Source organism: Rhagoletis pomonella, unplaced genomic scaffold (genome assembly GCF_013731165.1).
Source record: "Rhagoletis pomonella isolate Grant_MI unplaced genomic scaffold, Rhpom_1.0 Rhpom_scaffold_00001, whole genome shotgun sequence".
NCBI classification, from domain to species: domain Eukaryota; kingdom Metazoa; phylum Arthropoda; class Insecta; order Diptera; family Tephritidae; genus Rhagoletis; species Rhagoletis pomonella.
The window spans coordinates 19,693,563-19,707,779 of NW_023458555.1; the positions used below are offsets into that span (position 1 = coordinate 19,693,563).

At 36.2% G+C, this 14,217-nt stretch overlaps 1 protein-coding gene across 1 annotated transcript in view; it reads right to left on the reverse strand.

The window, feature by feature from the left end:
- Positions 1–8,075: 8,075 nt before the first annotated feature.
- LOC118738900 overlaps positions 8,076–14,217 on the reverse strand; it is a 171,795-nt gene continuing 165,653 nt past the window's right edge. Inside the window, exon 2 of the mRNA XM_036469973.1 lies at positions 8,076–8,501. Within this exon, the coding sequence (XP_036325866.1) occupies positions 8,076–8,486 (411 nt within the window). The 5' untranslated portion in view covers positions 8,487–8,501. The remainder of the gene's footprint in view (positions 8,502–14,217) is intronic.

A 14,217-nucleotide genomic window follows, 5' to 3' on the forward strand; every position in this document is an offset into this window, starting at 1 on the left:
TATGAGGAAACTGCCTTAATTGCCGCCTGGTATAGGTTTAATTTTGAATTGACTGTCGTTTCAGTGAAGGCTAGCTCTGCAGTTATCCTCATTGCGAAAACCTCTGCTTGAAATACGCTGCAATGGTCAGGTAGCCTTACTGTCCGCCTGACGTTCAGTTCCCGTGCAGTAAATTCCTGTACCCACTCCCGTAACCGTTCGTGAAAATGTTTAGGGATCTATGGCTAGGTCTCATTCTTTTGCGCCATCCCTACTCCCCAATCGTTGTGCAAAAAGCTCGTTTCCACTTAAAGCTAGGTGCCACAAAGTCTGTGCTGCTTGTGCTTCCCGCACCAATTAAGCGGTGCCTAAAGGTTCTGAAACTTAATTTCCCTATGGCCGTCAATCTACGTTCGGATTTCGCACCACGGTTTTCCGCAAATCGGCCAATGGGCGGTAAACTGAGGGTTTTTTAAAGAGCTGCCGACGTCGACCTCAGCGCTCCCACGATGCACATGGCCGCTAGGCGCTGAACCTTCTCCATTGGCCCGAGGCATAAGGACCTTTTTGCTGCATTCCAGCACACCAAAGCGCCATAGAGCAGTATTGGGCTGACTATTGCTGTGTAGCAACAATGCATTAGAGCAGGTGAGAGACCCCAAGTAACTCACAGCATTCTTTTACATGCATTACAGCATTCTTCAATATTGCGCATCCACAGCAGCTTACTATCCAAAACTACTCCCAAATACTTTGTGTGGTCTTTAATTGACAGCTCGATGCTGGTGAAGCATGTAAAACCATAGGACGAGTAGCCTGTGCAAAATGTGATGTTGGTTTATGTTTGAAATGTTTTGCTACTTTTCATACTAAAAATTAACTTATTCATCCGCTTTGCACGTAGTATATGCATATATTACACAGGTTTACAAAAAAAGTTTATGCATATTAAACCAAACCTATATAACCCTATATTATTCGACACGCTGAATGTGAATCCGAAGTCCGTTAGTCTCCACCACGTCAGGTTCGTCAAGGTCAAGTAGGGAAAAGTTCATTGAATAAACCTGAAAATTCATATACATAAGGTTTCACCTTCGCTGAACCCGAATCCGAGGTCCGTTAACCTACAAATGTCAGCTTCGAGGTCATTTGAAGGTCAAATAGGACATACAATCTATATTAATAACAAGTAAGAAAGGCTAAGTTCGGGCGGAGCCGAACATTAAATACCCGGCGCAAGTATTAAATATATGTTTTTTCACCCTTCCGAAACCTTCCGCTAGATGGTAAGCCGAGTTGTAACAATTTTGAGTAAATTAGCGTCCTTCAATTTCGAAATATTGAAGTTTCAAGCATTTCTTAAATTTACCGTTATATGAGAATCGGCCGTTATATTAGTCCGATTTCAATAATTTTCAACGTTTTGCTTACACGTGGCAAGTACAATAACCATACCGAGTTTGGTACAAATTGGTAGAACGGTTACCGGTATACTTATATGTGATCATAAGTGGGCGGTGCCACTCCCATTTTCCAAAATTTTACCATAAACGTATTTCTTGGTAAAGAATTGTTGCAAGCATCAATTTTGAAAAAATTAGCTTCAATATTTAATGATTTATCGAAGATTTTGTATTTCTCTAAATTACCGTTATATGGGATGTGGGCGTGGTTATTGTCCGATTTTAAAAAGTTTTGGCGGTTCTTTATGCTGTACCAAGGCCAACAACTGTGCCAAGTTTGGAAGAAATTGGTTTAGCGGTTACCAAGATATACACATGTAACCATAAGTGGGCGTGGCTACGCCCATTTTCCAAAAATTTATAATATTCTTATTTTTCGTCTAAAAATTATTGAAAATATCAATTTTGAGTGAATTATCTTCAGTAGTTACTAAAATATCGCAGTTTTCGTATTTCTGGAAATTACCGTTATATGGGAAGTAGGCGTGGTTATTGAGCGATTTTAAAAATTTTCGGCTATTTGGTATGTTATGCGAAGGCCAACAACTGTGCCAAGTTTGGAAGAAATTGGTGCAGCGGTTACCAAGATATACACATGTAACCATAAGTGGGCGTGGCTACGCCCATTTTCCAAAAATTTATAATATTCTTATTTTTCGTCTAAAAATTATTGTAAATATCAATTTTGAGTGAATTATCTTCAGTAGTTACTAAAATATCGCAGTTTTCGTATTTCTGGAAATTACCGTTATATGGGAAGTGGGCGTGGTTAAAGTCCGATTTCGCCCATTTTCAATACCAACCTACCTTGGATTAAGGGAAACCTACATACCAAATTTCGTTGAGATATCTCAATTTTTGCTCGAGTTATCGTGTACACGGACAGACGGACAGACGGACAGACGGACAGACAGACATGGCTTAATCGATTTCTTTTTTCATCCTGATCATTTATGTATACATTTGTCTATATCTATCTCGATTCGTTTTGGCTGTTACAAACAACCGTTATGTGAACAAAATTAATATACCCTTGTGCACAAGTGCGCTCGGGTATAAAAATGTTGTGTTCGTATGTCACGGTCGTCAAAACTCGAGAACGGCTGAACCGATTTGAATAATTTCTTTTTTGTATTGTTCGGTATAATACCAGAACCAATAATACCGTAAAAAATGGAGGGTTGCCACCTATTTGAAAATTTTTAAACCCAAATATATTGATAAAATTAACGAATTATTACAATATGGGTATTAGGTTAAAGAGGTTTAAGAAAGATAACTCCTGAGAAAGATACTTCTTTGACGAGGGTTGCCACCTATTTGAAAATTTTAACTCAGTTTAATTAATAAAATAAATGAAATGTTGCAATGTGGGTACAAAATTAAGTAGGTTTAAGAAAGATAACTGCTGAAAATGCCTTTGAGGAGGGTTGCCACCTATTTAAAAATTTTAACTCAGTTAAATTGATAAAGCAAATAAAATATTGCCATGTGGATGTTAACTAAAGAGTTTTAATAAGGCTTACAGCCGAAAATATGTTTGAAGAGGGTTGCCACCTGTTTGAAAATTTAACTAAGTTTAATTGATAAAATAAATGACATATTACAATATAGGTATTAAATTAAAGGAGTTTAAGAAAGGTGATTGTCGGAAATATTTTGGAGGAGGGCTGAAAATTGTAACTCAATTAAATTGATAAAATAAATGAAATATTGCCATGTGGGTATCAAACTAAATAGTTTTAAGAAGGCTTACAGCCGAAACTATGAGAAACATTGAGGAGGGTTACCACCTGTTTGAAGATCTAACTTTATTATTATGAGCCTTGAGCACTGCGACTTAGTTTAATTTATAAAATAAATCACATTACAATATAGGTATCAAATTAAAGAGGCTTAAGAAAGATGACTGTAGGAAATACTTTGGAGGAGGGCTGCGACCTATTTTTATTTTAGCTCAGTTAAATTGATAAAATAAACGAAATATTGCAATGTGGGTATTAAACTGTAGATTTTTAAGAAGGATTACAGCCGAAAATAAGTTTGAGGAGGGTTGCCACCTGTTGGAAAATTTGACTCAATATAATTGATCAAATAAATGGCTTATTACAATAAAGGTATCAAATTAAAGAAGTTTAAAAAACAGACTGTAGGAAATATTTTTGAGAAATTTGAAAATTTTAGCTCAGTTAAATTTATAAAATAATTGAAAAATTGCAATGTGGGCAATAAACTTTAGAATTTTAAGAAGGCTTGCAGTCGAAAATATGTAGGAAGAAGGTTGCCCCCTGTTTGAAAATTTAACTCAATTTAATTGATAAAATAAATGACTTATTACAATAAAGGTATCAACTTAAAGACGTTGACTGTTGGAAACGTTTTTAAGGAGGGTTGCCACCTATTTGAAAATTTGAACTCAGTTAAATTGATTAAAGAAATGAAATATTGCAATATGGGTATCAAACTAAAGAGCTTTAAGAAGACTTACGGTCAAAAATATGTTTGAAGAGGTTTGCCACCTGAACTGAATATATTTGAATTAAATGAAATATTACATAACTGGTTCGAAACGAAAAGCGTTTGGGAAAGCTTTACAAGAGAAATTTTTTGTTAATGTTTTCACTTTTCCAAATCCGGATAGTTAAAATGAAGAGAGAGTTTACAACATCTTATCAAACGAAGTGATCATATTATCAACGAAGATTTGGTATACAAATTACGCACAGAAAAAATTAATAAATAACAACTGATACAAATGAAAACATTATAAACAGTATAACGAAAACATAAAAATATCCAATGAAATTAAATAATGAAAACTTAAAATTTTTATCACCATTCCCTTACATTAACACAGTTAACAGTTAAATTTCAATCATAAACAATTTCGTTTGGGGTCGCCATAGCCTACTAAGTATATTACGAGTAAAGAAATTTTTAATAACAATAGATAATATTATGATTATCATTAATATTACTATTGCGAACTCCTATTATATGCGCAAACGGACATTCTCAAATTAAAGCTAAAGCAGAAGGGCATTTACGATCGCATGAGGCAAGAGTTAACATAATAAGAGCTGCGTGTAATTTCTGGCGTGTGCAGATGACATCGACATCATCGGTAACAAAAACCTCGAAGTCTGTTCTGCCTTTCCAAGTTGGATAACGAACGATAACAACATCAAATAAACAGTCAGCACATTCGCGCCTTGGCACCCACGTCACTGTTGATAGTTACAATTTCGAGAAAGTAGAGAATTTCGTTTACTTGGGAACCAGCATTAACACCGATAATAATGTCAGCATTGAAATCCAACTCAGAATCACTCTAGCCAAAAAGTGGAACTTTGGACTGAGTAGGCAATTCGGGAGTAAAGTTCTCTCTCGACGTACAAAAACCACACTCTATAAGTCACTCATCATTCTCAAGCGGGTTTATGGCGCAGAAGCTTAGAAAATGACAAAATTCGATGAGGCGGCTCTTGGAGTCTTCGAAAGAAAGATCTTACGAAAGATTTACAGGTCTCTCCGCCTTGGAGACGGGGAGTATCGCGGCACCGTTGGCTTGGACATGCCATTCAAATGGGAAATGAAGGATTTGCTTCACGTGGCATTTCCTATTGGCGTCAGTTGCCACAGAGATAAACGACTGACGTTCTTTGTCGAGCTCGGCCAAATGGCTTAGGCGGTTCCAGCGTCAAATAAGAAGGAGAAAATAATATCTGGGGACCTTATTCTTGGATACGCCTGGAGGAACTAGGAAAACATTCTTTATCAGATTGATTCCGGGGATGGTTTGTTCAAAAAATTACATAAGCTTAGCTAGGGCTCCGCCTGGAATTTCTGCGACATTGTTATTAGGTGAAAGAATTGCTAATTCAGCAATTATACGTGCAATATTTCCAGAAGTTCCGGTATGGAAAAGGTATTACGAAAATGAAAACTCATTGTTCGGGATGAGTGTACAATTGCACACAAAAAATTGCTTGAGGTTTTTGATCGATTCTCGCGAGATTTGCATGGAAACGTTTAACCATTCGGGATTGCATTGATGTTGCTCTCAGGAGATTTAACGCAAACATTGCCTGTAATTTCTCGATTAACACTAGCGGGCGAGATAAATGCTTGCCAGAAATAATCTACATCGTGGCAAAGGTGAAAAATTCCCATGATTCCGACCGATACACAATTTCAAATTAAAAGATTGCAATTCCCAATTCGATTGGCATTCGGAATCGCAATCAATAATTCCCAAGGTTAACCTTTGGAAAAGTGTGGTTTATATTTAGATGCGGATTGCTTCTCAGATGTTGCATGTTCCCGTGTCGGCAACCAGATTATCCTTGATATCTATGCAGAGAATGGCAAAACGACAAATTTTGTGTGCACACAAGTACTTATGTATTACAAAATCAAACTTATATGCGACGTATGCTTTGTTTCGTTAATCATTTATCAACTATGTAACAGGAATATGCCACAGCAAAGCGTGGCAGGGTACAGCTAGTTTATTTAATAAAAAGTTAAAAAAAAAAAATTGTTTTTGTTGTCACTGAAACCGAGTATGGAGGTCCCTTGATTCCTCAAGGTCATCTGGAGGTCATGCCAAGGTCAAATTCCGATGAATTTTATTGAATTTTCAGGTTTATTCAATGAATTTTTCCCTACTAGACCTTCAAATGACCACGAACCTGACGTGATGGAGGGACCTCGAGTCCGCATTCAGCATGTCGAATAACATAGGTATATATAGGTTTGGCTTAATACGCATACACTTTTTTTTTGTAAACCTGTGTTATCAATGAATGTATTAAAACTTATAAAGAATGTTTCTATTATTTCATATTTTAACCAAATACTGTCCTCCAAAAATCCATCTGGAATACGCCCTGTGTTGCCATATGGCAACAGCCGATATCGGAAGAACTATACTACTCCCAAAGTTTTTGTCATATTTTTTCCTTTACTTTAACGCTACTTTTATCCTGTATATTGTTAAAACCAAAAAATTCTAAAAAAAATTAATAATAATAATAGATTGGCGCTTACACATATGTTAGTGTTTGGCCGAGCCTCTCCTCCGAGTTGTGGCGTGCGCCTTGATGTTGTCACACAAAGCGGAGGGACCTACAGTTTTACGCCGACTCCGAACGGCGATTGTATTTTTATGGGAAGCTGTTTTTCATGGCCGAAATACACTCGGAGGTTTGCCATTGCCTGCCGAGGGACGACCGCTGTTAAGAAAAAACCTTTTTCTATTTTTTTGCGATGTTGCTTTGACCAGGGCTTGAACTCAGGTGCTGATGAGTGAAAGCGCGCACTGCTTACCACTACACCACAGCGGCCGACGAAAAAATTAATCTGGGACAATTTGGGTAAAGGGTGCTAAACTTTTTGACTATCGCTTTAAAAATGTGAATACGCCCTTAGAGCTATTGACTTTAGTATGTATATGGATGCTGAAATTGAGTTTGGAATCCATTGTGATATCAAAATCGACAAAATTGGATACCTGTCAGAGATTATAATTAGATATTGCGTAAACAGCTGTTTGAATTTGCCCTTCGAGAGAACTGTAAATTTTTAAGGTTTACTGGCATATAATTTGAATTACACCCAATATCCACGCTATTCCATTGAAGAAGCCTAGGCTGAAGGTCAGTTAGCCAGCATTAACACCGATAATAATGTCAGCCTTAAAATCGAACGGAGAATCACTCTTGCTAACAAGTACTACATTCGTCTTAAAAAGATCACACTACATAAATCAAGATATTTAATAGAGAGATTATGCGGAAGGTTTACGATCCTTTACGCGTTAGTTACGGCGAATACCGCAGACGATGGTGCGATGAGCTGTGTGAGCTTTAGAGCACTTTCACATTACTCGGTACGATATCGGATCGACATTTTAGGTTTTTACCGAAAGTCTACTAACCACATGTATTTTAATTGGCACTTTCACATTAGTGTCACATACATGAAATCGGAGCGGATTCATTTCGGCCTACCGCACTGCAGTAAAACCGGTCAATAAGATCTGAAAATTTACTGCACACATTTTTGCGAAGAAGAAAGTAAGAAGTAAATAAATAAATATAAATATAACAAGCTATAACGTCTTTTTCTTCGCCAGAGGATATTTTTTTTAAATGATTTATGAAATTTTTCTACAAATTATATACCGAAAGTATTCCGACAAGTGTGCAGATAAGCGCAATGCGGAATCGTTTCGGTAAACCGAAAATAACGAGGAATAAATGTCGATCCGATGTCATACCGAGTAATGTGAAAAGACTCTTATAACGACAAAGACATATCACAGCCAATTAATATACAGCGGCTTCGCTGGCTCGGTCATGTCGTTTGAATGGCCACAAATGCTCCAGCGCCGGCAGAAGAGGAAGGCATCCTCTGAGGTCGAAAGATAGGGTGCATAGGGACTTGTCTTCAGTTGGCATCCAGAAGAGAAGCAATTGTAATGTTTTATTAGACGCAGCTAAAATGGCTTAAGCTTAGCTTGTCATGCTAATATCCTCTCCAAGTAAGCTTTCAAACTAGTGAGTATATGTATACTTATTTATTAGATGATATTAATTCTGAATATGGTAACGGATTTCATATTAACTACTCACTTGTCAATGGAAAGCTAATGGATACATTTGAAAAGAAACCCTCCGGTGGATGCCGAACCAAAGGCATTGCTATCGTCGGTGTAAATGTAAGTGATGTACCTGGTGGCAGCGCAAGTCGACCATCATCTGTTATCCACACCAAACGTTTTCGTCTGGAATGCGGTTGATTTAAATCACTATCAGAAACACGTTCTTTCTTAACTTTCCCTTTAAAAGAATTTTGGGAACTCTGACTACTGCTGTGTATGCTTACTGAAACTTGTTGCGTTGTTGTATTCAGTACATCTTCACTGGGCTTAGATCCTGTAGATTCCACTACGAAAATCATTGCTAATGCGAGTAGGAGCACATTCGTAGAAGTTAACTTTGTATTCTTGTGGTTGCGAATCTGAATTGTGTACATGTTTAACAATCAAAGCTGAAACAAAAAAGTGTAAGTCTTTTAAAATTATTTAATAATAAAAGCTGTTTTTACTGAACACATTTCTAGCTATAAATTATTACACCGGAGTGTACCAAAAAATTTTAGTGGTTGTTTTTAGCGCATACCCTCTCAATTTATCTGTTTTATGTTAACCCTTTCATGCTAGAATTATTGTTATTTTATTCAGTCTATGAAACAACATTTCTCAACAACTAGTAGAGAAAAAGTTTTATTACTGCTAATTCAAATATTAACATTACCAAGTAGTGCGAAGAAGATTTAGAAAAAAATGTTTTGTCGTATAGAAATCAATGGCGATACTTTCGGATAAAATTTTAAATTAATAGACCCAAAGACTGCGCCTAGGAACATCAAAACTTATCCTTTCCAAAAGATAAGTACAATCAATGACACCTTGAACAAATCTGTTGAAAGGTTAACGATAACATAGCTCTACGGTCTTTAAAAGACTGTAAATCTGAGTAGAGAAGGAACGGCGCACTCAAATTTCAGTGACCGTAGAGCAAATTTAAGGAAAACCTTCTGTGTATAAACGTTCTATTCTTTTGGGTGGTTAAGGGATCTACAAACGAATGTCACATATTCGAGATTAGAACGCACAAAACTTATAAATAACGTTTTCAAAGTACATACATATATTGGTACCACAAATTTGTACGATGCATAAAACCAAGTACTGAGTATTAAACTGACCAACCGTCCTCCTTTGAGGAAGATTGTCCTCCTCAGTCGTGATTTGTCCTCCTTTTGAGCAAAAATGTCCTCTTTGTTCTACTTTTCAAGTTTTATAGCACTGATGACATTTTCAATTTCGTTCAGAATATTATTATTGTCTAATCGTACACAATCATTGTATTTAAAAGGAGTTTATATTTTCCTACCTTCAGTTAAATGATGTAAACCTTTCATTCAACTAACCGCCTGTCAGAGTTGAACAGTGTTAATGCCTTATAGCCTTATTTAATACGGCTTTCTCACGGCACATCAATTACGTAGTTCGCTATCTCATTCGTAATTCGCACGAATTATGTAAGTCGCCATACTAAATTTTGAGAGCGAATTACCTCATTTGTTGGTAATTCAGATCCAATTACCTTGAGAACTACGAACAAATCGCTGTCATCTCTAATTTTTAGCGAAGAAAACAAAACAAAACACAAAGATAGAGAACTGTCAAATCGAATTAAGAGTGTGTCCCCACGAGCACTGCCAATTACGTAGTTCGAAATTGAATTATTTTGGAGAATTATCCCGTTTAGACGACTCATTCCTAATTCGATTTGACAATTCATTGTGTTTTTCCTTGATTTTCCCCTTTCTTTGTTTCGATTTTACCTATTTTCTCTTGCTTTGATATCTGAGTTCGATAAATTTCCGATTAAAATTAGAGACGGCAGCAATTTGTTCGTAATTCTCATGGTAATTGGATTTGGATTACCTACAAATGAGGTAATTCGCTCTCAAATTTTTTGTGGCAACATTTGTGTGTAGGGATTTATCATCTTGATAAAAGCATTTGTTAGATGGCTTAAACAAGTATGTTACTTGCATTGGAGCGCAAATATACTTTAAAAAAATTGAAAATGTGTTACTTCACATCCAAGTACATAATCAAAAATAACACAGGTCCACCGGCGGATCCAGACTTTTTTTTGGGGATGTTTTTCGGGAAATTGCCACTTATTCTTATTCCTGTAAACGAGTTATTCTTGTATATATATATATATATACTAGCAGAGCACCCGACGTCGTTCAGGGTAAACAAATTAAAATATAAAACAGTAATACAAATAAGTATTCAGTTCAGCATAAATTAGAGTAGAAAAGTAAGGCATCCTTATGAGCCACAGTTTTAGCTTTATCGTACTTCAACTAATAATATATTGATCATCAGTTTCTGTACTTAAAATATTGTTCCATTATTAATATATTGTTCCATTATTAATATTAATAGGTGGATTAAAGGAACGATAGAATTTTTGAATTAAAATTAGTCTACTATGGTACATTCCGTTTAGCTTCCTATTCGCTTAGCTGTTGTAGGGCCGGTTACTCAATGTCTGGTTAACACTAATCTGCGGTTAAACATCGCTGTCGACTTCTTCGACTCCATGCATACAACAGGGAGTCGGCAACGTCGATAACTATGCTTAACCGGAGATTAGTGTTAACCAAACTTTGAGTAGCCGACCTTTAGTATAGCTGCATTTTTCCTGTAGAATGCTTATTTCAGAAAGAGATTTATTCATTATACATACACATGTTTCGATTAACAGCATCGCGGGATCAATAAAATTATTTAATCTTTCCGTTTCAAGATGGTCTAAAGACTGTAAGGTTTCAAAAAACACAGTTTTAAATATCCGAGTTGTCTAATAGTTGAATACATATTTATCTCCCTTTTACAAACACTTTTAACCATATACTTTATTCTAAACACCTCCCATACATATGTCTCCATACCAAATTTCAGGTTCATGTGACATATAGTTCCCAATTTGGTTAAATATTCCATGCTTATGGGATGTGACACGTCCCCTTTTATAAACCCATTAATATATATCTTACTATAAACACCTACCAAAAATATGTCTGCATAAGAAATTTCAATTTCATGTGACTTATGATCTTAAAGTTATACTTAGCTGATAAAAACTTCCACGCCTATGGGATTTGCGACGCCTCCTTTTAAAAACTCACTTATATATATCTCTTTATAAGCGCCTACCATATCTCTATACCTGCATACCAAATTTCAAGCTCGTGGGGCTTATGGGATGTGCCACGCCCCCTTTTACAAACTCATTTATTTACATACTATAAGCACCTACCATAGCTAAGCCTGCATACCAAATGTCAAGTTCATGTGGCCTATGGTACCGAAGTTATAGCTGATAAATACTCCACGCCTATGGGATGTGCCACGCCCCCTTTTACAAACTCATTTATATATACCTTATTATAAGCGCCTACCATAGGTATGTCTGCATCCCAAATTCAAAGCTCATGTGGCTTATGATTTCGAAGTTATAGCTGATAAAAAAACACGCCTACGGGATGTGCCACGCCCCCCTTTTTTTTAGACTTATTCATTCACATCTTACTATAAGCACCTACCGTAGCTGTGCCTGCATACCAAACTTCAAGTTCACGGGGCTTATGGTTTCGAAGTTATAGCTGATAAAACTTCCACGCCTATGGGATGTGACACGCCCCCTTTTTTAAACTCATTCATATACACCTTACTATAAGCACCTCCCGTAGCTGTGCCTGCATACTAAATTTCAAGTTCATATGACATATGATTTCGAAGGTATAGCTGACAAAAAATTCCACGCCTACGGGATGTGCCACGCCCGCTTTTACAAACTCATTTATTTACAGCCTACTATAAGCACCTTCCATACGTACCAAATTTAAAGTTCATGTGACTTATGCTTTCGAATTAATAGCTGAATAAAAATTCCGCTACTACGGGATGTGGCGGGTCACGCCTCCTTTTACAAACTCCTTCATATATAGCTTCCTATAAGCACCTTCCGTAGATATGCCTGTATACCAAATTTCAAGTTTATGTGGCTTATGGTCTCGAAGTTATAGCTGATAAATATTCCACACCTATGGCATGTGCCACGCCCCCTTTTACAAACTCATTTATATATGTCTTATTATAAGCGCCTACCATAGATATATCTGCATCCCAAATTCAAAGTTCATGTGACTTATGATTTCGAAGTTATAGCTGATAAAAAATTCCACGCCAACGGGATGTGCCACGCCCCCTTTTTTAAACTTATTCATATACACCTTACTATAAGCATCTACCGTAGCTGAGTCTGCATACCAAATTTCAAGTTCATGGGGCTTATGGTTCCGAAGTTATTGCTGATAAAATTTCCACGACTATGGGATGTGCCACGCCCCCTTTTTTAAACTCATTCATATACACCTTACTATAAGCACCTACCGTAGCTGTGCCTGCATACCAAACTTTAAGTTCACGGGGCTTATGGTTCCGAAGTTGTAGCTGATAAATATTCCACGCCTATGGGTTGTGCCACGCCCTCTTTTACAAACTCATTTATATACATCTTATTATATGCGCCCACCATACATATGTCTGCATCCCAAATTAAAAGTTCATGTGACTTATGATTTCGAAGTTATAGCTGATAAAATATTCCACGCCTACGGGATGTGCCATTCATATACACCTGATGCTTTCCATTTCCAGACAACCGTTCAGGTACGAGCATGAATTTTAATTTCGACCAAACTCAAATACATAGTTTGTTGGTCCAAATAATGAGACACGTAATTTTTCTTTTGGCTCGGAAAAATTTTTCGGCCGAATTAAACGGGATTTTGTTTTTCAGGCAAAAATCGATTATTCGAATTGACAGTGGGAATTTTTTTTTAAATGCCCATAACTTTGTCAAAATTTAATAGATTCCAACAACGTTTTTACTCAAATATCAGTAATTATTGTCACTTCAAGATAGAATGATACAATTATTGATTTTCATTATTTAAAATTTTTTATTTAACAATAAACAAATAGTGCACATTTTTTTTTTAAATTTAATTTCTCAAAAAGTGTATTTTTTTTCTCTCAAACTTTTTTATCGGAAAAGAGATACTTTGAACTACAATCAAGCCAAATCTCTAATAGCGAAGATTTTTTTCTGAGTTATGATTTTCTTATAGAAAATATAACTTTTTGTGGTACATACTACAATATTCTGATATTGTTTAACTAAATGGAACATATGGATGTAATATATCAGCAAAAAATACAGCCGTGATAATTTTCTGTGTATCAAATAGATATTAGAACACACTTTCCACCATACAGTTTCGATTATAAAAAGCTGGAAAATGTGATTTTGTATTTCGAAACTATATGGTGGAAAGTGTGTTCTAATATCTATTTGATACACAAAAAATGATCACGGCTATACTTTTTGCTGATATAATACATACATATGTTCCATTTAGTTAAACAATATAAGAATATTGTAGTACTAGCAGACCCGGCGAACTTCGTCCCGCCCAAATTTTTTATATATTTTATTGAAACTTTTTGGTCCAACATTTTCACCAACAATTCACGTTTACGATTTTCATTGGCACATTTGTCTGCTAGGATTAAGGTTTGGTGGTCAGTTGCCGCTTTAAATAACCTAGGGAAAGTGTTATATCCGTTCTTGAAATTCTCCAGTTGTGCGGCATTTCATAGCACGGTTATTCGCAAAGCGAAATAAGTTTTTTCCTCTTCACTCCCTGGCGGCAACAATGACCCGGTTCTATAGTGAATGTCCTAGAAGCTTTACAGTATAGTAGGTGGCAATTTCAAAATGGGTGCGAATCATTGTTCTACAGATATGCAATATACATAGATTTATTTCAGACGCAATACCTTAAAAGTTTAAACGCATAATAATGTTGGAAAATCACATCCATTGGGCCAATTGCAACGCAGGATCGCCGATATACTCAATGGTGCAACAGGTCGATTTAATCTGACCTTCACGGCCCCTTTTCTCACTTGGCTATTTTTAGTAATAGCTCGACTTCAGCACCACTTGGCAGCACGTTTTTGCAATAGTATTGCATACATATTTAAAACATTAGCCAAATGGGATCATAAATAAGATTTTTAGTAATAACTCAGCTACAGCGCCAACTG